This window comes from Terrapene carolina, unplaced genomic scaffold (assembly GCF_002925995.2).
Source record: "Terrapene carolina triunguis isolate 2854851 unplaced genomic scaffold, T_m_triunguis-2.0 Scaffold397, whole genome shotgun sequence".
NCBI classification, from domain to species: domain Eukaryota; kingdom Metazoa; phylum Chordata; order Testudines; family Emydidae; genus Terrapene; species Terrapene triunguis.
Window position 1 is genome coordinate 719535 of NW_020664748.1, and position 24668 is coordinate 744202.

Sequence of the window (24668 nt, forward strand, 5' to 3'; positions counted from 1 at the left end):
TCAGCAACTAGCTTCCCAGGCGAGTTCTCTACATTTCTGGGAGCCATGGCAATGTTCAGACAGGAGGATGGGTGTGTATTAAAGGGATGATTTCTCATTTAAAAAAAAAAAAAAAAGGTAGATTTAAAAATCGGAGTGCCTCATCCCTAGCAAGGCTACTGTTCCACAAGTTTCTCATTTCACAAATAAGAAAACCTCCACAAAATGTGCAAACAGTGTGCTTCCTCTTTCCTTAAAGCCCATTTCCTTTACCAGCCTGATCCTGCTGTGAAGTCACAATAGGCTTGACCCCAGAATCGTTACCATAGCAGGGAAACAAATGCCATAAACACAAGGGGATGGCTAACAGGAGGAGAAACTGATCAGTGAGATTTAGACTGAAACCTCAGCGATAGCAGGCGAGAAAGCTACAGGCAGTAAAACAGCTGAACCTCTAATCCATGCACCCCGTGACACATAACGTGGACTATTGCACCACCTCACAGCCATGATTTGATGGAGCATTGCTGTGAGGTTGCATTCCTGAGACTTCCCTCTATACTATGGACTATATTGTAAATGCAGTTCAGTGTAAGTGAAAACCATGCTTGTCCAATAAATAGATGAGGCACATTGTAATGTACTAGCTTTGCTTTTCCACTGCACACAGTCACTTACTCAGTCTGAGAATCCTTTATGGGCTGTGTCAGTCAGGGCAAACTAGCAAGATTCTACTGTAGATGGATTGGAAAGAGTCAACTCAACTGAATGTTGTGCAGATTCCCCCAGGGAAGGGAACACCAGCCCACAGCAGACATGGGAGGGAGGCAAGGGGTAATTCAGGAGGCTGATCTGCAAGCGTTTTTAGATTTTATAGTTATTGTAGAACTCTGTTGGAGGCATGTTTTGTAGCAGATGCTTTGATCTGGCTACCAGGAGCCTGTCTAGGATTTTAAGCTGTGTCCATCACTACATATTGCTCTGCTTCACAAAAAAAGGAGTGGCTGTGTAATCTGTGCCGGAGAGTGCACATGGCAGCCAAAGCAGAGGAAGTTATCTGCTAGTGAAGAGACACACATTTCTGGTGGGAGTTCTTCAAGATGGCAGGAGAGCACTGGGCCCTACAGCAGAGCCGGGTGAAATGCCAAGAAAAAAATCCATATCGCTTGTCAGTGTAAACATCCTGCTCCGCACACGCACACTCAGAGTCCTTGTTCTAGTGAGCTCATACTGTTGGCTTTTCGTTTATCTCCATAACATTAAACACTGTGTGACATCTAGGATTAGCATTTTTCCAGTAAACATACATGAAGGTATCTTTGTTCAACAGCATCCAGCTCTGTCTAGATTTACCTTCTTTGGGAAACAGCTATTCCAGCTTGACGTTTTGTTTGTGTTTTCCTTCACCCCCTTTCCCCAGGGGCACTGCATTGTCTCAGGACCTAGTTCCACTGAGAGTAGCCATCCTTGCTGCTAAACACACGCTGGTGGATTTCTTTCAGTAGTCTATATGCCAGCAACCCTGCAACTCATATCTGAGACCCTTACCGCTCAGTAGGTGATACCAAGCAGTGACCAAACACAGCCTACCATCATCATCATCCACACCTTGCACTGTGCTAGCCCTTTCATCCCACAGGACCCCAAAACAATTTGTGCTATTAAACCACATGCCACTTTACTGAAAAGCATCCAGCTTTGAAACGGAAGGATAACGGCCAGAATAACCCATTCATAGCATGCACTGCAACACTAGAGAGGGGAAAATCTGCCAGGGACACAGGGTACACTAGAAATCTTAATTATGCAGAACAGAAAAATTATCTTCCAGAGCCTCTTTCAAGAACCTGTCCCCTACAGAAGGCAAGATAGACTAGATGGCAGTGTCTATCTGGTCTGACAGTGGTCACTGCATCTACATTTTGTGACCACACACAAAGAACAAAGATAGTTCTATTCACGGGGCTCAGAAGTGCCAACATTTATTTATTGGAAAAGCCGTCTCATCTGCAATACGGTTAGAAATTATTTGCAAAGAAGAACGTTTTGGCTTTTTGAGGAAGAATTGTGGTGAACCCGATTTTAATACGGCACAGAGAAAGTCTCGGCTGTCACTGACAGAGTGTTGTCTCCATGATGCTTACCTGTAATGTTCTTAAATTCTGAGGCTCAACCCCCTGGGCTCCAGGCCTGGAGGGAAGCTTGGACAGTCCCTGCTGTCCCACATGGGCAGGAGATGGCTGAACAATCGATGCAGCATTCTGCACAACTGGAGTCTAGATTGAGAGAGGAAACATTGGCATCACAGTGGAGCACTTATGAGAGGAAATGCACAAATGGACTGATCCTGGACCAAGCCGGGGTATGATCAATCAGATGCTAACACTTAAGTGCTACCTAGATTTATCTTTTGCTGGTCTCAAGGACAATGAGCTGGTTTCCTCACAAGAAACAGATATTGCCTAGGCTCTGGAACAGGCACCTACAGGGAAGCCAGTGTGAAATAAGGGGCTAATTCTAACGCAAGTATCGTCCCAAGAGACCTATTTGGCCTTAAGATGTACCACCGAATGGGCTCTCACAAGCCTGGCTGAACACACAATTCCATGCACCCACCCATCTCCCAGAACTTCACCTTCTGTACAACATTCTCCTTTTGCAGTTGACTTTGCCTCAGCTTCTTCAGCAACACCAGCCTGGCCTCTTCCAGTCGCAGCTCATCCCGGAGTTGTTTGATAAGCTGCTGTCGCTCCTCTATGCCTTTCCCCTGCACAGACAGAGAATCACTCAGGACTTACGTGGTTACTCTTTGGTAGCAAGAGATCGTTAGCGGGAGTTAACCAACCTGGCCCTCAAACAGTCATTTTGTGCTGTACTAAATCTGAACTAAGGAGGATTCTTGGGGTGAGCTGGAGCATTATCAACGTCATTGTACTGCCCACTATTCCCCTGCAGCTCCCAACCCTCCAAGAGCTTGTGCCCCCTTTCCCAGGGGTAGGGCTCTTTACTGCACCAGACTCCAGTTTCTCAGGGAGCAGATTGGATACACCTTACCTTAAACATTTCAAGATTGGCTGCCTTAAGTCTTTCTTCCATGCGAGAGCTGGAACGTGGACTTGATGCCTCATTATCGGAAAGGACAATTATATCTGGTGAGGGGGTCAGTCGACCCCTGTCCTGGTCACTGCACAGAGGGAAATGAGATAGTTGAACTGCAATGTTGTTCCAAACATAGAGACATTTAGAAATCCGTGACCAGTATAACCCCCGCACGCCAGACAGAACCATTCGAGTTTTACACTTCTCCTTATAGCCGCACACGTGAAGCGGCATAAACTGTTGGCTTCAAAAAGGAAAAGACTGCTTTCTGCTCACAAACATTCACACTGAAGATAAAAGGATTCACTCCAAATGCTTTCTTCACTAGCAGGTTTCTCTAGGGACAAGGTTAACACACAAGCCCATGTCTGAGACAGACTTGTACATGTTGTTAATAAGGAGCTAACTATTAACCAAACAGGGAAATGACAAGCGATTAGGTGCTGAGGCCCTGGATACAAATTAAGGGGGGCATAGGCAAGCGTAACTCCAGACATCTTTGCCTGTTATGCAGACATATTGAAAAAGTCACTGCTACTCACGTGATGCTTGAGATGATAAAGAGGAAAGTGCTCAAAATTTAAGACACATGTAAATACCCCAAACCTATATTCATACACATCTGTTTAAAAAAGGCCATAAGGGAAAAGCGACACAGAAATATTCCGCCCAGTCAATAGACCCAATAACAGAAAGGAAGAGCCTGTCGCTAGGAAATCAATGCTATAATCCAGTGGTAACCGAGCAGAGTTACATTCATTGTGACATCATTTGGAATAAGGTGGTTACAGTAAAACCCCTTCAGTGTCACCAATTTAATGTAATGGAGCTTGGGGAGGCGAACTAGTGAAAGCACGCTTGGGGTAAGGTCCTCTAGCCCTGAGTGGCAGACGGACAACTCTCAGGACTTTAGTTTGAATCCACTGCTATGACTGAGGTGGGGATGCAGATTAGTTTATCTGAAACTTGGCTGGTGAAACCCAGAAAACAGCATTAGGTTAAACCAAAATTAATTCCTAGGTCTGACTGCTCTGTAGCCTTTGATTTCAGACAGGACATTAGGCTCAGAGGGGCCGTTACACACAGATTAAAAGACACAAATGCTTTAGAAGAGTCAGATCAGAACACTGATTCAGCCTCAGATTCCCAGGTGTCACTGGCAACTCCATGCAGCTAGGAGGCACCTTGACAGCATTAGAACAGGGCAATCTCAACCTCTGACTGCACGAGCTCTGCACAACTGGCCGCTGCTGTTTGCACAGGCTCCGCTGTCAGATGATGGTTTTGGCCTCCGCAGCTCCCTGCTGCCATCACCTTCTGGCCACCAGCGAGACTGGGAAAGCTTTGTTTATCACCATTTGTTATGCATCTTCCACACTACTGGATTTTTATCCCCACACAGGACAAGCACAATGTCCAGTCAGGGGATCGTAAGATGTGGTACTCGTCTTAGATGAGAGAATCTCTGTTGGTGTACAACCATGGGAGAGTAAAATGGCAAAAGGGCAAAGGCCAAGAGGGAACGAGGGGTGTGTGTCAGACAATAGGGAGGAAGAAAGGGCATGAAAAGAAAAATATGCACCAGAGATTGTTGTCAGAGGCAAGTGGTACAATCCCCAGAAGAGAGCGATTCACGCATCCAGGAAATGGAAGGGGTTCTGTGGAAGGAGGGGAACACAGCTATCATCTCCTGACCTGTGTAAAAGAATTGGGGCATAACCCTCAAAGCTTTTATCCCCAAAGTACTGAAATGGTCTGACTTAAGGTCAGCCTCGCTTTCCCTTTGAGCCATTGCAGAGATACTGCAAGAGTTGCGTTCTGGTCTCACTTCTGCACAACTTTGCAATTCCTGCCAACCTAAGGAAGGAGGCTAGCATTTGCTACATCTTGGCACGTATTAGCCAGTTCAGGCTGTGTGTCAGTGTGATCGGTTACCAAAAGACAAGCTCATCACTAGCGGTGACCGAGATAAAAGCCAATTGCCGAGTACTATGGAGATGGGCTCTTGCATTCACTGCCGTCCTACTGATCAGAAATCTAGTGTGTTAAATTACAAACTAAAGTTTTGATTGACAGCTCATGGATGGCAGTACATCTAGAGAAACACTCCAATAGCCTGCTCCCTAAAAATCAAAAACAGAGCCATATAAGCAATTTGCTGACACTGCAAGCACTGGGACATTACTACGCAAGATCTTAAGGACTCTAAAATCATTATGGCAATCAATACCCTCTTTGTGGGTCATTACATGCTTACAGCCTCATATGAATACGACACCGTACAACATATAGGATGCTTAAAAGAACAAAATCCCTATCCCAGTATAACGAGACAATGTGACTTAATCACAGGACCAGAATCCTGGAGCTCTTGATCAGAATCCCAGCACTCTTTTTATGGCCTTATGAAGAGATCTCTTTGCCTCAGTTTCCCCATCTGGAACAGAGGGGAAACTCCTACCTTGCATGGGGGGTGGAAGACAGTAAGCAGGAAATCAAGGCCAAGTATTACCAGCTTGAGTAATTACAGTACAAACTGGTACCACAGGCAGACACAGGACTCTGGGGTCACTGCAGCTTGAAGGCTTCACAGAACAAGAGGCAGGATGCATTGGTGATGATTTGGCTCCATGTTACTATGCGCTCAATCACATCCCTTAGTTAATAATGAGTCTTTCGATGTTCAAAATCTTGCATATTGTGTACACACTGCACAGAGATCTGGTCTGGCTTGTTTCAGCAATCTGCTGTGCCTTATGTTTTGAGCAGTACCCTCAGGTCTACTGCAGCTGGCCTATTTGTGACTCCTCTATTGGTGGGATCTCTGGGGTGCACCTTGGAGCTAGGATTCCTTGTTTCTGACGACTCAACTGACAATTTCAACTCGCCGTATTAGTTTGGCTTACCGTCTGTCTTATTAGCACAATCAGCGAATCGGGCCCAGGACATCCTAGAGGCATACCGTGGCTGCGATCTGTTCAAGGCAGATGACTCTATACCCAGGGTTTCACATTTAGCCAACTGGGGTAGTTGCTTCTTGACACATCTGAAGTAGTCTCTGATGCAGGAGTTATGGGTAACCCCTCTCTGTTTGTGTAGTGGAACTCTGCTGTAAAGTGCCACCAGCTTCCAAACATACCTATTGCCACATTACTGGGAAACTGGGAATTAGGGCTTGCCTCCACACAGAGCTATTGAAACACCTGGCATTGGCCGCTGTCGGAAGACAGGATACTGGGCTAGATGGACCTTTGGTCTGACCCAGTATGGCCGTTCTTATCGCCAAGCGTGGATGCTTTTATTCTGGTACAAGAGTGCCTTGTTCCATTTAAGCATAACCTACTTTGAAATGGGAGATGTGAGCAAAGCAACTATCTCCATGCCTTTCAGCCAGCATCTGGCCCAAAAGCTCTCTCTCTCAGCACCAGGCTCCCCGTGTTTCTGGTGCTGTCTGGTGCTTCCTTCTCTTGGTGTTTCTCCCGCTTTTGTATACACATACATACATACATACATACATACATACATACACACACACACACACACAGTGAAAACGGATTAAACTAAAGCAGAACAAGGCACACTCATTCTGGAATGAGAACGTCCACACACAAAGTTCATTTGGATTAAGGTAGGGTGTAAATTTAATGTAAATAAGCCCTTAGCTGATCTACTTGTGATTGGGAGGCTTTTTTGCATATATGGAATGTCGGAGGCTAAAAATAAGAGGCATCTCGACTCTCTTTATTATTAAGTACCAATAGCTAATATCTAAGCTAGTTCTCACTTTCCAATATGGCCTGTTCCTGGCTCTTGACCATCAGGGCTGATCTACACACAGAGTTGCACCACTTTACCTAAACTAGTTACCTAAAACCAATTTAAAGTATTTTGATGCAAGTCTGTGAGAATGCTCTTATTTTGGAATGAAGGGGCTTAAGTCAGTAACAAATATCCCCACGCAGACTTTGCACCATTATACACAGATTTTAATTCACACCTTTTGTTATTTCCGTGAGAGTTCATACATAGACTAGCCCTCAGACATCTCAGGTGGTCTGTGTTCATGTGCAGAATGAACCTCTGTTAAAAAGACTGCTCAAAACATCCGTTTGTCACAACGGATTGCTGCTTTCCTCATCATTCCTGTAGTCTTTTCTTGGTAACTATAGTTGCTTTGCTTGCTCCAGGAGGGTTTAAATTCCTCATATCTTTGGCCTCCACTTTCCACACAGGCACACTCCAACTGATTAAAAAGCACCATATTTTGGCTCCTTTGAGATTTTCCTAAATTCAGATGACTGATATAATTTCTTGCAATTATTTTGGACAAATGTTCAGATGTGGCTGGTGCATTTTATTTACATTCCATTGACAAAAATCAATGTCAAAGCCAGAATTGGTAAATATGTCAGGACTGTTATTTACTTTTGTCAAGGCAAGAGCAGAATTATAACAAAGCCACTTGGGCACGCAAGAGACAGGCAGAGGTGGAGGTGGATGAAGCAGGCCTTCGCAAGCCAGACTTTGGTCTTTCCAACAGGACAGGGAAACGGAATAGCAGACATACTTCTATTATTACAGAGTCTGTTTTTCCTAAATTATGCTTGAAATTTTTGGAATATTTTCTCCCCTCTTCTTTAGGGCTGGTTCTGTTTGATTCATCAGTGTTTACTTTTGAAGCCAGCGTCTCTCTTTGTGGTTATCATCTTCCACTCCAACCTCTTCTGGGAACACACATCATTGGTAGAAACTTCTTAAAGAGACAATGCCATCTCTACACATTGTGTAGTTATGTCTGGTTTAGTGCAATTCTAGCACTTGGCCAACTAATCTCAAATTCAACTTCCTCTCCCCTCCCGACAGTGACAACTGAAAAATCAAAACGGGGACTCCGAAGGAGAGAACAATCCCCTAACCATGCCAGGCCTCCACTCTGCCACAGACTGACCCACTGACCCTTGCATGAGGAATACACAAGTTAATAGCCCATGATAATGCATCATACAGAGCTGCTATTATTCCCGGTATACTGTGCATCTATATTGAGCTTTAACACTAATCTCATCACCATGGTAAGGTGGCTAAATGTTATCCATGTGTCACAAATGAAACGAGTTGCCCACGGTTGCAGGGCAAATCAGTCACAGAGCTGGGATGAGAACTCCCCATTCCTGGCTCCCTGTCCATTTGGCCATGCGGTCTCTCCCCCAAATGATAAACAATACGAATCTTGAGTGACCTGACTAACTAATGGCGACTTCACAGCTCAGAGGGGCTGTGGAACTTGCTTGTGCCACAGATCAGGCCAAGCCCAGGGTCTGCAAGGCTCACGCCTTAGATCAGACAATTCTCCAAAGAATTAGTGGGATTGCGACGACACTCCTGAAGCAGAACCTCCACGTAAGAGTTTAAACAAAGGGAGACCTCTGGCTCCATTAAAGTGTTTCTTGTACATGAAAATATTTCTGTAACAATGAAGGATGTAAAATATTAAACTGTTAACCAGTAAGTATTAGTCTTACCGTTAAGCCACCCTAACAGTTAACCCCGTGCGTGGGTCTCCTGCCCTGGGCCAGCGGATCCCAGTCCTGGCTGGCTCTGGAGGCTTCGCAGGGGGAGCGTGTTTAGGCCATGGGGGCGGGTAGGGACTGCGGGCCCCGTTAAGAGGTAAACGTAATCCGCAGCCTCCCCTTGTGCCAGTGGAAGGGGTTTGGCTGCGGAGGTGGACAGCCCGCTGGTCAGTGAAGGGAAGCTGCTGTTGGGGTGGCATGGAGTGTCTGCGGAGGCCGCATCAGGACAAACTAGGTACCTGGGGCCCTTCTCCCTTTAACCAGTTAAACAATACAATTTAAAAAGAGAACCGTAAACTATTAAAACGATATTTACATCCCTAATAATGATTACCAAGACTCTACACTGATGGATACAATGTTTCCGCTTGTGCTCAATTGCCTTTCTTTGTGATAAAGGAAACAAAATCAACAGCAGAGGCAACTTACTAGATGGAAAACACATGATGGGTTATTGCTAGCCAAACTGAAATAATCCAGGCAAGTGTACATTAGAAAGAGACTTTCTCCCTCCTGCTATTGGTGTCTCAGGCCTACTCACCACCCATAACTCATTGCAAGTCAGAATTTGACACATAAGCGAGTGTCTAAAAGCATTAATTTGTGTAGAACACAATACACTAGCATCACCCACATCAGCAAGGAGGGGACCCGGAATACATGTAAAACCTCCCACCCCTGCACACCAGCTATTTCGAAGAACCAAGGAGTCCTCCTTAAATCCAGAGATTACTCTTCAGCCAAAAAACTCACAAAACACAAAAATACTTTGAAAACAGTAACTAAGACAGACAGCGTTTTGCTGAATCACAATCCAGTTGCTTTTAACTCGGAATGGGAAGAACAAAGCGCTGGCCAGAAAGCATCCCATCACCAAATGAGACGTCTTTATTGTTAAAAGAACCATTAGGAGGTATTTTTCCTGCCTGCTGTTATATGCAAAACAGTTCCATTAAAGAAGCCGCTCTGTTAGTTCATGAGCAAAGAACTATTCTGCCAACCAGGAGATTCAAATCTGGCTAGCCCATAAGGACATGGAGCAAGCTGCTAGCATAACAGGTTGCAGTTCTTGAAGTGGAAAGAATTTGGCTTTTAGGAGCACTGCCTCTTTCAAAGAAGTTTCATTCCAAGTCACTAACAACCGGTTTCTGGATGCAAACCAAGCCCCTCCTGTATACCATACCAATTTATTTTATTTTTAAACTACATGACATCTGCACCTAGCAGTGGATTTGTTAGACCAGCAAGCAGCAATCTGCACAAGGACCAAAATGAGTTCACAGCTAAGTGTCAGAAAAAACAAAGAACCTGATAGCCCACTTAAAGAGAGTGTTAAAACTTCAACCCCTCCCCCCCCTCCCCAAGGTCAGAGCACTGTACTCTTTAAAATAACAATCTCCTATTCAGTTTCTTGCTGTATGGTGCTACTGCCTCTTCTAGTTCACAAGTTCTCGCACATGTGGCTATGCTATCTCAAACTTCCTTAATATTCACCACCAGCCCACCCTCAGGGGATGCCTGAAGAGAATTTGACAACTGGAGCCCAGCTGCAGCAAACCAAGTAGGCAGGCACTGCCCATGTGCACAGGAGGTGAGTACATGCTGCAAGGGGTACCAAACCCTCCTCCTGGAAATGGACGGAACTCACCAACCACTGATAGCCTTTTCACATGCGGTCTAAGGGCTTGTCTACACTACCCGCCAGATCCGCGGGCAATCAATCAATCCAGTGGGGGTCGATTTATCCCGTCGACTCTGGTACTCCACCAGAACGAGAAGTGCAAGCGGAGTCGACGGAAGAGCATCAGCTGTCAACTTACCGCAGTGAAGACACCGCGGTAAATAGATCTAAGTCAGTCGACTTCAGCTACGCTATTCACGTAGCTGAAGTTGTGCATCTTAGATCGACCCCGCGCTGTAGTGTAGACAAGCCCTTAGACTCTGCTAAGAAAACAATTACCTTCTTACTCCTGGAGTCACCAGTTTCTCCAAGGTTAGGGTCAAGATAGATTATCTGTGCACTTATACCATACTTCACCTTCAGCTAAATAGAGGATTTTAGTTGTCACTTTTGTAGGAGCTAATAAAAGACTAAATGGGGTGGGATTGTTTTGTTAAATGCACAGACAGGCGTCTGCCCAGCCACCATGTTACTGCTGTAGTTTATATACGATACACAAATTTATCGGTAAGGGAACAAAATCCACTTGCGTGTTGAAGGGGGGTGGTTTGGACAGCAAAAATAACGGGTAGGCTTCTGGACAGTGGGAGAACACGGTTCATGTTCCCAGAGAACGTCTGCTGGGAAGCACAGCAACTGTTCCTCCTAGCTGAGCCTGCCAGAGAGATTTCACAAGCAGACATTCAGATGCCATGGAAGATCCGCAGGCAGCCCCACTAAATGCTGCTCTAGTTCCCATGACTGTGGACTTCATATCTGGCTGAACAGCTAGAGTCTGTGCTGAGATGTAACTGACACAAAGTCCAGTTGTTCAGTGGCCTACCTTCTCCTTGCGCTCATGTCCACCGGCTCATCATTAATGTTCTCCTTGCCCGGCCGCCCTGCAGTCCTGCCATCTGCATGGGGCCGCAGGCTCCCATTCAGCTTCTCTTCATAGACTTTAACACCGTCCTGCTTCACTGGGAGCTCGTGGGGCACCTCGAGGCCAGAAAGATCCTTCCTCTTCAGCAGTGCCAGCATCTTCAGGCGCTCCATGGCCTCGTGCCCTTCCATTTTCAACCTCTTTGCCAGGACATCCTCCCGGTCGTCTGCTTGGTCCAAGCTCCGTTTTAAGAGGTTCAGGCGCAGTGCATCTTCAGTCATTCTGTCCATCCTATGGAGAGAGATTGGCATAAAAGCAGGGTCAGTATCAGGGCAACAGGGAGAAAAAGCAGCAAATGCAGCCAATTAAGAGTCTCATGTGTGGAGTTAGGAGACTGTTAAGCTCGGACCACAGAGGCTCTCTTTCCAGGCCGATAACTTGGGAACACCCAAGCTCTGGTGCAATCGCTAGCATTCTTCCCCTTGCCTTACTGTGTCCTTCCTCCCCTGAACTCTAGTGCCAACCATTGGGCCCAGCCACTCTACTGGGCACTGGTGTCCCACTGACATGGCACACAGACGGACGGCCTCCTGCTCAGCTGAGCAAATTAACCCATAGACGCAGCTTAGGGTGCTTTTGTTCCCAGCCTCACGCAACCTGGTGTCTTCCATGACTGGATTTTCCCTAAGTGCTATGGGCTAGAATGCACCCAACAGAATACAGAGGGTAGGGGAGAGCTCCAGCACAATGAGGCCCAAGAACAGGGAATGGAGCTGCAAGGGGACAAGGCTGAGGTCTGAACCAGCAGGATAATACATGAAAACCATTCAGACAGATTACAGGGGAGGTTCAACCACTTCCTCCAAGAGATATTTGGGCTTGGCTTTCCTAAGAAGCCTCCTGTTTTCTTTGCAAAAATAGTACGTTTGGTAACAAAGAAGCCAGAACGCTTGTCTACACTTGAGAACTGCCCCGTGGCAACCTGGAATGGCATGCACCCAGGGTGCCTGGTCCAGGGTGCACAGCGCACCCCCTGCCAATATTGCATGGTCTACCTCCAGACTGCTACACCTCTCCCAAAGCCCAGCAAGTCCCTGGAGCAGGTGCATACTATCTATGGGCTATGTTTGTTTACACCTGTTTACAGAGGTGTCAAATGGTTTCAACCCATGTGGGAGTCTGCGCACAGGTCATGAGGGGGAGGATTGAGGTGCATCCTGCTATGCTCCCACAATCAATAGGTCATGGTAGAGAGACAGAAGAGCAGCCTTGTGCCAAGCCCACGAAAGACTAGCTCGGAGCATGGAGGCCCAAGGGTGGATTATAAGCACAGTTACTTTCAGAAGTTTGACTATTTTCATTTGTGCATACAAGAGTTTTAATAGGGTTCATGTTCCATCCCATTCTATAGCTAAACTAAGGGTCTCTCTCTTGTGTTTTCCCTTCAGAAGCCAACTGGGAGAGGGGTCTGGGCCAGCAGGGAGGTTGTACCTCTTGGCCCCTCCATGCAGGTCATGGAGTTCCACCACTCTCCCTCGTAATGTACTGGGGTCGCTGAAGGCTGTTCTTGTTGCCCAGGGGTAGGGTGGAGAACAGCAGGATGTCAGGTGTTTGCACTGGAGCACCATGGGAAGGGGTTGTGCTGGATGAGGGTGGGGCCTTTAGTCTTTGGGTACATCTATACTTACCTCCGGGTCCGGCGGTAAGCAATCCATCTTCTGGGATCGATTTATCGCGTCTTGTCTAGATGCGATGAATCGATCCCGGAAGTGCTCGCCGTCAACGCTGGTACTCCTGCTCCGAGAGAGGAGTACGTGGAGTCGACAGGGGAGCCTGCCTGCCGCGTGTGGACCCGCGGTAAGTTCGAACTAAGATAGTTCGACTTCAGCTACGTGAATAACGTAGCTGAAGTTGCGTATCTTAGTTCGAAGTGGGGGGTTAGTGTGGACCAGCCCTTTGAAAAAAGACTCTCAAACCAAGCAAAAAAAGTATTTCAAGTCATCAGGTCAGCGACGGGGAGCAAAGCTTTTTTTCTTTAAAGAATAAAGTCTTCTGTAAAGTGTCATTTTTCTGCAGTCAGCTGCTTTCAGTTAAGTTACCCTGTTAGTCTGTAAAGAATGTGATGCACTTACAGTGACAACGCTGCATCTTACCAAAAAAGGTTAATACAATACAAGACCATTCCCTTCACTTTTTTCTGCTCCAGACACTGCCATGCACTCGAGGTGCAAAACCCCACGCAGTGCAAATCAGAGCAGATAATTATTTAAATCAATGTATTAAAATTTTAAATTACAGGTTTACTTTTCAAAACATAACCTATTTAAAGTTTAAAAAGGACAACCTGTATTAAGGCTTAAACTTGCTATAATCTATTAAAATCATTTAAATTAAAACACAAAGATATTAAGCAATACATGAAAGCTGCAAAGTTTCAAAAGAAATTCAACCCACTGCTCTGATGGAAGCCAGTGGCTAAGCACCTGGAACCACGGTTTTCTGAAGTGCTAAACCAGCTTCTGGCAGCAGTAGCTTCTTCTCCAGGTGCAGAGAGAATGATTTTCTTCTGCTATGTACACGCCACAGCGTATGTCGGTATAAGTTACGTCATTCAGGGGGGTGAATAAGCCACTCCCCGGATCGACGCAAATTACACCGACCTTAGCTCTGGTGTGTAGAGCATTATGTCGGCAGGACAGCTTCTCCCACCAACATAGCAACTGCTATTTGTGGGGCTGGAATAATGAAGTCAATGGGAGAGCTCTCTCCTGTCCGCTTAGAGCATCGTCGATGCACCACTGTACGCTCTGTAGTGTAGCCATAGCCTCCGTTTGTTTATTCCCCTAGTTCAGTTCAATGACCAGTTCATTCAAAGTGAAGAAAACAAATGGAAGTTGAAAAAAGTTTGTTTTTCTCTTTCAACTTATGAATAGAAACTAGGTGTGAGAAGCTGAGATCGACTAGTTCCATAATCTTGAAGGACATGGTTACCAGAAACAATCATTAATTACAGATAATACTTCCTTTTTTTAAATGAAGCAGTTAGTTTTAAATGCAGCATGTTTTGATAAGAAAAAAGTTTATCAAAAAGTTCAAGTATGCAACACTTAAGGTAGTTTTATTTACTAACAAATAAAATACTGTTTTGTGCATTTAAGAAATGCATCATTCACCAATTTCTTAATTTTTATATTTTTATGTTAGAATCTGAATAATGTAAGTTAAGCTATATAATTGCTTAAGTAAATGTATTTAGATATACTGTATCCTCGTGTTAGCAAAAAGTAGCACCAAAGTTAATGTAAAGGCTGTACTTAGCTGCAAACAACATGTTTTAATGGTTACCAGCTAATGAGAACCAACCTTTCTTCAGGAAAAGAACTAAAATGTACCCATTAAAAAAAACCAACACAATTTAAATCAAAGTTTCCTGTTTGATTCAAATCAAAGTGATTTAAACCCCTGATTTTAATCATGATTTAAAAATCAGCCATATACCCTGGTGCAAACGGGAACGGAACATGAAATTAGCTGTAATGGGTTATCCCTTAGACCTGACAAAAAGCTCACTACACAAGACAACAAAACTCCCATTTGAAAGGAGGTCAGTCTCCTATGGTCACTCAGAGAAAGGTCAGTTCTTCTAACAGGATCTTCACCATTCAAAAAGTGGTTTGGAAGAAATACAAGTTATGGAGGAGAATCCTCTTGAACTAACAAAATATATTAAAATTTTCATGCATCCTCAAAATATCTCCTGTGTCTAAGTCAAAAAGTCATGATGGCACAACGAAGATGCTGGCAGTTTATTTCAATGGCCTTTCTACATGAATAATTGAGTAGCAGCATGTAGGACAACACAACAGAATAAGCCCAGCTAAGTACAAACTATCAAGGGGTTTAGCAAAATGTCACAAGCACAACAGTAAGAGTCAGTGGAAGCTGTGTCCCTGAATTTATACTTCTCTGTACCTAACTGCACATGTTTGGGACCAAAGAACCTGCGATTTGAAGTTCCTTGGCATTTGCCAGTTATGATCCCAATGATTTAAATGCAATCTATATTGCAGAACCAAGGCAGCTGGGTAGGAATGCCAGACTAAATGTTAACTAATCTCTACCAACAGAAACAACCCGGAAGCTGATGCAAAAACTCTATAGAAATCTTCACTGGCCTTGTCTACTCTACCACAGAATACTGCTCACCTGCCTGGTCACACAGCTCCCACACGTCACTTCTGGACTTCCCACCACCACGCGGATCATTACAGGCACAGTAAAACCACCACAACTGTGGCTTTCTGTACTCACACATCCACACACGCCAAATCTGCTGCAACATGAGAATCCTTTGAGTCCCATCGGATTTGAGGGAACAACGATCTTCCAATACATGAAGCCCTAAATAACATCAAGATTCTGACTGAAATCTAGAAAATCTTGTTCCTTTGCAGTGCAAGAGTTCGAAGACTCAGGGTTCTTCCCCAGTCATCAAGATGAAAGGTCACCAATGTCCCAAACAAACCCCTCATTAAGGACCCAACTAAAGAATCCTGCGGCTTCTCAGTCCCATGGAAACTACGGTCCACTTTGAACTACATCTGTGTACCACAGGGCAGATGCACCTAGCTCCTCCGTAAATGGGGACTGAGACAATACTATTTGTGATTGGAGAAACCAACTGCAAACTATAGAACATCTGGTCAAGTAGTGTCCTAAAATGATTGCATCCTGATATATGCCACCCACTTTGTGTCACCTGATGCAACTAGTTGGATTGCCAACCTAGACTTTGACATCTAACAGAGCTGTTTTTAAGCCATAGAAAAGACTAATCTCTTCCCCGTTTTCCCTTTTTAAAAATCAGACTAGTTTTTGTACTCTATGAGCCCTGAAACATGGCCAATATGCATCAAGCTCATATACATGAACTCCACCTTAAAGGGGGAAAAGAGGTAGGACTGTTTCTATGTTTGGTTTTAAAGTAAGTCACTCATGGGCTGAAGTCTTGAAAGCTAAATTTCTGCCAGGAATAAGTTGTTTTGACTCCTTTATACATCCCTCATAATTACATGTCTTTAAAGTAGAACCCCAATACAAGCCGAACTAGCCTAGAGCATCAAGACAATGCTGTGATACGACTGCAGAGGTATCAGCTATGCCATAGCAGTAGTGTTCTGTTAAAACAGTACAACCACTTTACACAGCAAGGAAAACACGTGGAAATCTGCACTGCAATATAAAAAGTCCAGCCAGCCTGCTAAGGCAGCTCTGACCTCGAACAGGTTCTCTTACTAAAGTGAACACCAGCTAGAAGTCTTCCTAGTCTATAATTGGGCTTCGCTGCCGGAGCATTAACGTATACGGTAACCAAATACAGAAAGGCAAGCACAGACAAGCAAAGAAAGTGCTTCGGGAGAGGGGTCAAATGCAGATCCCTGATTTAACTTGGGGTCACTTCAGAGAAAGAAAATAATTCTTTAAGTCTAGGTGAGTCACATGATACCACATGCAGACACACAAACTCATCACACCCAGAGTACCAGCACAGCTCCAGCTGCTTGGAGAATGCACAGCCGCAGTTAAGTCTGCACGAGAGGACTTCAGCACAACTTTCCTAGTTTTAATGCTCTTGGAGTTGAAAAGAGGAGGGTACGGCTGAACAAGAGGGCTATATACTTGGCAAAGGCTGGCACAGGATACAATGGGTATGAACAAAATTTCCTCCTAACTTGCTTCACACTAAGTATCACTATTTGCTTTAGGATGTCTGAAGTTCCATACCAAACCTCACTGGGTACAGTACGTCCCACCCAGGAGGAAAGGCATGTTGCAGATTTTCTTTCTGAACAGAAGGCCATTACCTTGCATATTAAATGTGCTCCAGTTTGATATATAAACAAGAAGCGCCACTGTGTAAAAAAAAAAAAAAACAACCACCCTAGGAAAATAGATGCCACCTTAAGTGATAAGCAATCTAATGCAATTTCACTGAATTATATCTTGGTACTCAAAAGCCTTGCACTGCTTCATGCACAAAGATCTTTCATGTCGCATGACCTGGCACTAAGACAAATGCAGCTATAAGATTTGCTGGCAAGCAGAAAAATAAAACAATACCAGAGTGCATAAAGGAGATTTAGGCCTCCTGAAGACACAATGGTCTTGTCCTGGACTGCAGAAGGGCAACAAGCCCATCATTCACACTGACAGATTTTCACTCAGTTCTAGTACTTTTCCATGGTAGCCTCTTTTTTTTTTTTCCTCCTCTTTTCTTTTTTCGGGAAGGGATGCAATAATCGTTGTCTGCACCTGAAGTATCTCCATTTTCCACAGTGATTCTATGAGCGCGACACAGAATAATGTTGTTGTATTTACCAACAACCAAGATCCACCTATTCTAGGATTGCACTTTCTGAAGTGTAAAAACCTTTTAAACAAAAAATAAAAGGTTATTTGTTAAAGCTGCCAGACTAACTTAAACTCACCAGCTATGTTTGTTTGGCATCTCAGAGGCCCCTGTCAGTTCAGACCACTGGATTGGAGAAAGTAAGTAACCTCTTCCTACTAGTAACTGTTCTTCCAGAGTTGCGTCTGGGCATTCACACTGACCGGATTCAGCATCTCTAGTGCTGAGCTGCAAACCTGTTCAGAAAAGCTGTGTCCACTGAGAAAGCGGTAGCACTCTTGTGCTATCACCACGTACCAGGAGCATTTTGTTGGCTCCATGTACATAAGGGTGTGCACCCCCACCCACTTCCTAGGTGCCCTTTTCTCCCTCTTCACTTATCTGGTCAATCTTATCCGCAAATAGGAACTCAACTACCATCTCTATGCTGATGGTTCTACCTCTCTACTCCAGACCTGTTTGTCCAAACAGAAATCTCAGCCTGTCTCGGACATCTCCTCATGGGTGTCTGGCCATCAGCTCAAGCTCAACATGGCTAAACCAGAGCTCTTTAATCTCTCCTCCCAAAGCCCGCCCCACTACCTCATTTTTCGATCACAGTGGACACCACCACCAGCCTGCCTATTACTCAGGCCTGTAACTTGAGTGTCATCTTTTGACTTGGACTTCTCTCTAGGGCCTCACATCCAGGTTGCATCTAAGTCTTGCAGATTCTTTCTGCATAACATTTCTAAGACACAGCCTCCCCTATCCATCCACACAGCTAAAACTCATCTCACATCTCAATTACTGCAACCTTCTTCTTTCTGGCCTTGACAAATGCAATCTTGCCCCACTGACGTCCTTGCAAAACATTGTTGCAAAGATCATTTTCAAAGCCCGTCACTTGGACTATGTCACCCTCTCTTCACTGGCTCTACCTTCTATCATATCAAACAAAACTAATTATTTTCACTTTCAAGGCCCTTCATGACTTATCCCTACCAATTGTCTCCTCCAAGTAACAAAAGGTAGACTCCAGTTGGCCCAGGATGAAAGCCTCCGTCGCCCACTTGTTAAATTTTCCAACAAGTACCTGCGTGTTTTCTCCCATGCTGCCCCTTGTGCCTGGGACAAGCTCCCTGTAAACTTTTGCCAAGTTAATTCATTATGCTCCTCAAAACACTCCTTAAAACTCCCCTTTGCTGTGAGGCCTATAAAAGCATTGACAACAATTAAGCTGCTAGTGTGCTGAGACTACAGCCTACCATGCTGACCATACGTGTTTCCTTATACTCCCTCATCAGTCAGCATCCATCTGTTGTCACTTGTCACGCTTAGACTGCAAGCTCTTTGGGGCAAGGACTCTTTCTTCTGTTTGTACAATGCTTGGCACAATGGGGTCCTGGGCTCTGAATGGAGCTCCAAGGTGCTGCGATAATACCAATAAAAAACAGCAACTTCAGTTCCTTCTCCCACGTCTGCAGAGTGCCAAAACACAAAACTCCGAGGCAGAGGGAACGGTGGGTGGCATAAATACAACTGTCACTAGTAACCATGGGGTATAATAGGCTGGGGAGGCCACAGCCGCCGAATCCCTGGTTGCAGGGTTTCGGGGGGGGGGGGAGGAGAGAAGTTTTTGCTTTATTATGCTCCATAAGAACATAAGAAAGGCTGTACCGGGTCAGACCAAAGGTCCATCTAGCCCAGTATCCTGTCTACCGACAGTGGCCAATGCCAGGTGTCCCAGAGGGAGTGAACCTAACAGGCAATGATCAAGTGATCTCTCTCCTGCCATCCATCTCCACCCTCTGACAGACAGAGGCTAGGGACACCATTCCTTACCCATCCTGGCTAATAGCCATTAATGGACTTAACCTCCATGAATTTATCCAGTTCTCTTTTAAACGCTGTTATAGTCCTAGCCTTCACAACCTCCTCAGGTAAGGAGTTCCACAAGTTGACTGTGCGCTGCGTGAAGAAGAACTTCCTTTTATTTGTTTTAAACCTGCTGCCTATTAATTTCATTTGATGACCCCTAGTTCTTGTATTATGGGAATAAGTAAATAACTTTTCCTTATCCACTTTCTCCACATCACTCATGATTTTATATACCTCTATCATATCCCCCCCTTAGTCTCCTCTTTTCCAAGCTGAAGAGTCCTAGCCTCTTTAATCTCTCCTCCTATGGGACCCGTTCCAAACCCTTAATCATTTGAGTTGCCCTTTTCTGAACCTTTTCTAGTGCCAGTATATCTTTTTTGAGATGAGGAGACCACATCTGTACGCAGTATTCGAGATGAGGGCGTACCATCGATTTATATAAGGGCAATAATATATTCTCAGTCTTATTCTCTATCCCCTTTTTAATGATTCCTGAACTCCAGAGAGATCACTGGGGAACCCAGGAAGCTGAGTAGCAAATACGCCTCCATAGCAGCCCCTGAACCTGCATGGGGCATATCAAAAGCTTCTTCGCAACAGTGAGACACTTCCACCCTGGGCAGCTTGAAGTCTGGGAAGGGGAGGCACAACTGGCCTGGGGCTCCTCCAGGCAGGGGGAGGGAGGGCAGCTTGTGGCTCCAGCCATGCGGGGAGCAGGGGGTCACAGGGCTGCAGGGAGCTGGGGCTGTGGCTGAGGGGGGCTCCTCTGGCCTCCAAACAGTCTGGGGCTCCTCTGGCCTAGGGCAGGCGCTTGGGTCTCTGGTTGCGGGGGGGGGATGATGGACAAAGGAGGAAGGTATGGGGCCGGGGACTAGCCTCCCCAAAGGGGGGCTCCACCCACCGCCCATGCTAGTAACTAGCCTCTCTTCAAAGGCCTGTGTGAATACCCATTAATGGAAGATTAGCAAGCAGTGCCCGCATCCGAGGACAGCAGGGGAAGAGTTCTAGGCAAAAAAACCACACTGTAGCATCACTCTAACAAAAACAGAATCGGAACAGGATGGGAAGTCCAATGAGTGGTGCTTAATGAGAGCATGAACTGGACTCCACGTTGTTGCTTTGAAAACCTTTACCAGGGGAATCTGTCTTAAACAGGCCTCAGAAGCTGCCGTGGCCTTAGCACAGGGGTGGGCAAACTTTTTGGCCCGAGGGCCACATCTGTGTAGGGAAATTGTATGGCAGGCCATGAATGCTCACAAAATTGGGGTGCAGGGGAGTTCCAGCTGGGGCTGTTAGCTCTGGGGTGGGGGGTGCAGGTGGGTGCTCTGGGCTGGGACCGAGGGGTTCGGAGGGCAGGAGGGGGATCAGGGTTGGGGCAGGGTTTGGGGGCATGGGAGGGAGTCAGGGTGGCAGGCTCCGGGTGGCGCTTACCTCAAGCAGCTCCCAGAAACAGCGGCATGTCCCCCCTCCAGCTCCTACATGGAGGTGCAGCCAGGCAGCTCTGCATGCTGCCCTGTCCACAGGCACCACCCCTGCAGCTCCCATTGGCTGTGGTTCTTGGCCAATGGGAGCTGCGGGGGGCAGCGCTTGTGGTGGGGGCAACATGTGGCGCACCCTGGCTGCCTCTATGCATATGAGCTGGTGGGGGGACGTGCCGCTGCTTCCAGGAGCCAGGTGGAGTGGAGTAAGACCCTGACCCCGCTCCCCAGCTGGAGCACCGGAGCAGGGCAAGCCCCAAACCCCACTTCCCGGCGGGAGCTCAAGGGCCAGATTAAAACGTCTGGAGCATCAGATGTGGCCCCTGGCCCATAGTTTGCCCACCTCTGCCTTAGCAGAATGTGCCTTAGCCCCCTCCCGCCGAGCACTGGCTTCCTGGGTAAGAAGTAGCGTGTTCAACACATCTCTTGTTACAGTGGGAAAGAAAGTCTGCTTTTAATTGGTTCCCCCTACATCTCCCCCATAAACGGCAAACAGTTTGATCTTCAAAAGGATTGAGTCTTTCCTAACACAAGGCTCTTTTAACCTCCAATGATTACAAATGCAACTCCCCCGGATGAGCTTGAGGTCTGGGGAAGAAAACAGGGAGGGAGATGCATCGGGACAGGTGAAAAATCGGAGACAACCTCCAGCATAAAATTAGGGTGAGGCCTTTTGACAATTTTATCTCCCTATCACTGGGCAGCAAGCTCACACCCTCCTAGAAGAGCTAACAGCTATTAGAACACTGCTTATTCGAAGATGCCTTAGCCAGGGGCTTGTAGGGTAGACACAGCAGCACGGTGAAGACTAGATTCAAGTCCCAGGTAGGGGGAGCCTCTCTCACAGGGAATAGGCATTGAACATTCTCTTAAGGAAAAATGAAACCGAGGAGTGAGAGAATATAGGTTTCTCTGACCACACTGTGATGAGCAGAGAACTGCTACATGAACCCTGAAGGAAGTCACTACTAACTTTCTGATTTCAAGTACAGTAGATATTCTAAAACCCCAGGGATACTTGCCCACAACAGGGTTAACCCTTTAGTCCGCTTCTAACACAAACCATGTCCATTGCAATCTGGAGGGCAGAGTTTTCCTGGATTGTAACAGTACCAACTTGACCCTAAGTAAAATCAGCCTCCACAGTGATCAGCAGATTATTCTTTCTGCTGTCAGATAATGTGTGTTTGCGTTGGGGTGAATACTTCCTTGTTGCTGCGAAAGGAAGCCCGGAAGGAGCGGAAGACAAACCTGCAGCTCTCTGGACAGCTGGAAGTCTGTGCATCAGAGATATCGGGGCCAGACTGGCTCCGCTTGGCTGATTTTCCTTCTGACTCTGTGGATCAAGGGAATGGGAGGGAAGGAGTAAAGGAGAGGACTGCTCCAGTCCTGCAGGAATGTGCCTGACCGAGATTTTCTGTCCCTGTGTGCCCTGATGAAGTTCCTGTCTGGACTCAAACAGGTCAATTAGTGCTTGTCCTGACCTGAAGAAAATGAGGATTTCATAGACTAGTTTAGGGATTAACGCAGAGGTGTTAATGGACCACTTTACCTTGAATGGTTTCTTAGGATGTGTTTACTTATGTTAAAGAATCTGTCCCACATTGCATTTAGCTGTGATACTGAGTACCTTTCCAAGAGCTGAAGAAGAGCTCCACATAGCTCAAAGCTTGCCTCTCAGCAGCAGGGGCTGGTCCTAGAAAAGATATTACCTCATTCACCTTGTGTCCCCAGGACCCCTTGAATGCAATACAGGACCAGGATCCCTAGACCTCTTTTATAGGAGCCATTTTAGAAAAGGCTGGTATTGCATCTGAGGCTGGGTGCTCTGGTGGTGCTGAACTGTGGGGGGCTGTCTCTGAAATTGAAAAGATGTACGTCTCTCCCCTAAGCAGCAGAGGCAGACTTGGAGAGTCTGGAGACCAGGCTGTGACTCTTGGTCTTGATTTCTTCCAGAGTGTCGCCTGTCTTATCACTTATACACATGGAGCCCAGGAGATCGCTACCGCACCCCCTAGTGGACACGGCTTTTCTATATAGTCCCACAACTCAGCACTAGAGGTGCTGAATCCCATTGGTGGGAATGCACAGAGGCCCTTGATGAAGAAATAAGGGTTTTGATTTTGACAAGTTGGAGGCAGAAATTCAGCTGCCCTGGCACCCTGAAAATGAAATACCCACCAGAAGCGGGACATTTTGCTGTGGGCCATGAAAACTAAAAATGCTCCAATTCCAAAACCACTCTGGCTAATAATCAGCTGGATGTGGACTAGAATATCGTTTGCATAAAGTAGTCCACTTGCTGAAGGAGAAGAGCTGAAGTTAGCCTACTATGGATAACATCCTGACTCTCCCTGCCACAACCCATCTGAGGGCAAAGAGTCCTAAAATGCTGCCGATTCTTTACTAGAACAAGAAACCAAACCCACAATCGCCATAAGCAGATATCGTAACATTTTAATCCTCTTGACAGGAGACGTTACTGGCTTGGTAAATCAACATGCACTTTGAGCAAGATTCAATAAAAATTAAATCAGGCTTCAGACATTTTACTTACTGGAGCCCTTCAGTGTTAATAATTCAGTTGCAAAAGCAAGCATGGGGGAAGGAAGAGAATAGAGGGTTGATGAGGGGAGAAACTGCAGCTTTATTAGGATTTATATGAATTTCCAAAATACCCTCCCCTCTTCCTTAACTGAGGAAAGAAGGCACCGTGGGAGTAGCTAAGTATTTTTTCATCTAACTTAGAAGGAAGAAGAAACTTAATATTCAAGTAAATCTGAAGGTCTGACAGTCATGAACTTGCAAAACGCTTCCCAGTTTTGTGTCAGAGTAACCCAAGTAAAAAGTAGTTAAAAACTAGAAACACTTCTAATTTGACTCAGCTTTGAGAGTGAAGCAGAGCATGCACTGATTAAGGTTTACCTTTATACTAGTAATCTGGAAGTAAACGCCAAACAAAAGCATAATTTTTTTTACTCCTAACTTTACATTGATATAGACTTATCTATCAGAGGAAGGCATTTGAGTGTTTGGCAGTTAAAAAGTTGGCTGGCAATAGGATTACTTTAAGATGGATAGATACATAAACAAACACTCTGAATCTTATCATTCAAGTGCATTAAACAATATACTTCATTTCAGGGTCACACCTGAAAGCCAAGATATGATGGGCTTTACAACACATCTTAATCAAAAGATAATACAAACCAGATGATTCAGAATTTTCTCCTGCTACCTAACACAGCAATTCCCCTGTAAATCACTCCGAGCAATTCTGCACATCCAAGGAAGCGGATTCTCCATTTCACTTCCCTAAAGAAACTCACCGGAAAAAAAAAAAAAAGAGAGAAACAAAATCCTCAAATGGTGGCGAAGTCCCCTAAGGGAAAACAAAAGAGCAATAAAACATGTTTTGTTTCAGACTTGATAGAGACTGTAATTATCTCCAACTGTATCTCTGTAGGTGAGCAAGCTTTACTGACTGGATCACAAAAATGCTGGTGTCAGAGTTTTGAACCAACACTTAGGAGTTAACAGACCCCCAGGGAGAAGGAGTCCAGAAGAGAAGCAGAGAGGACACCCCCATTACACCCCCACCCCATGCAGTCCTACAAGAGAAAGTCTAGAGACATAGTAAATACTTTGATATATAGGGGAAAACTTCCCTCATCGGTTGGAGCCTATTCCTCTCTCTTCTACTCCTCATTAGTCATCTCTCTTTTGG

The 24668-nt window shown here is 45.6% G+C and overlaps 1 protein-coding gene across 1 annotated transcript in view; it reads right to left on the reverse strand.

The window, feature by feature from the left end:
* GATAD2B (GATA zinc finger domain containing 2B) overlaps positions 1 to 24668 on the reverse strand; it is a 54491-nt gene that overhangs the window by 17586 nt on the left and 12237 nt on the right. Inside the window, exons 3-6 of the mRNA XM_026658063.2 lie at positions 11153 to 11482; positions 3034 to 3163; positions 2615 to 2746; positions 2124 to 2255 (exon numbers count right to left, since the gene is read on the reverse strand). Coding sequence (XP_026513848.1) covers positions 2124 to 2255; positions 2615 to 2746; positions 3034 to 3163; positions 11153 to 11482 — 724 coding nt within the window. The remainder of the gene's footprint in view (positions 1 to 2123; positions 2256 to 2614; positions 2747 to 3033; positions 3164 to 11152; positions 11483 to 24668) is intronic.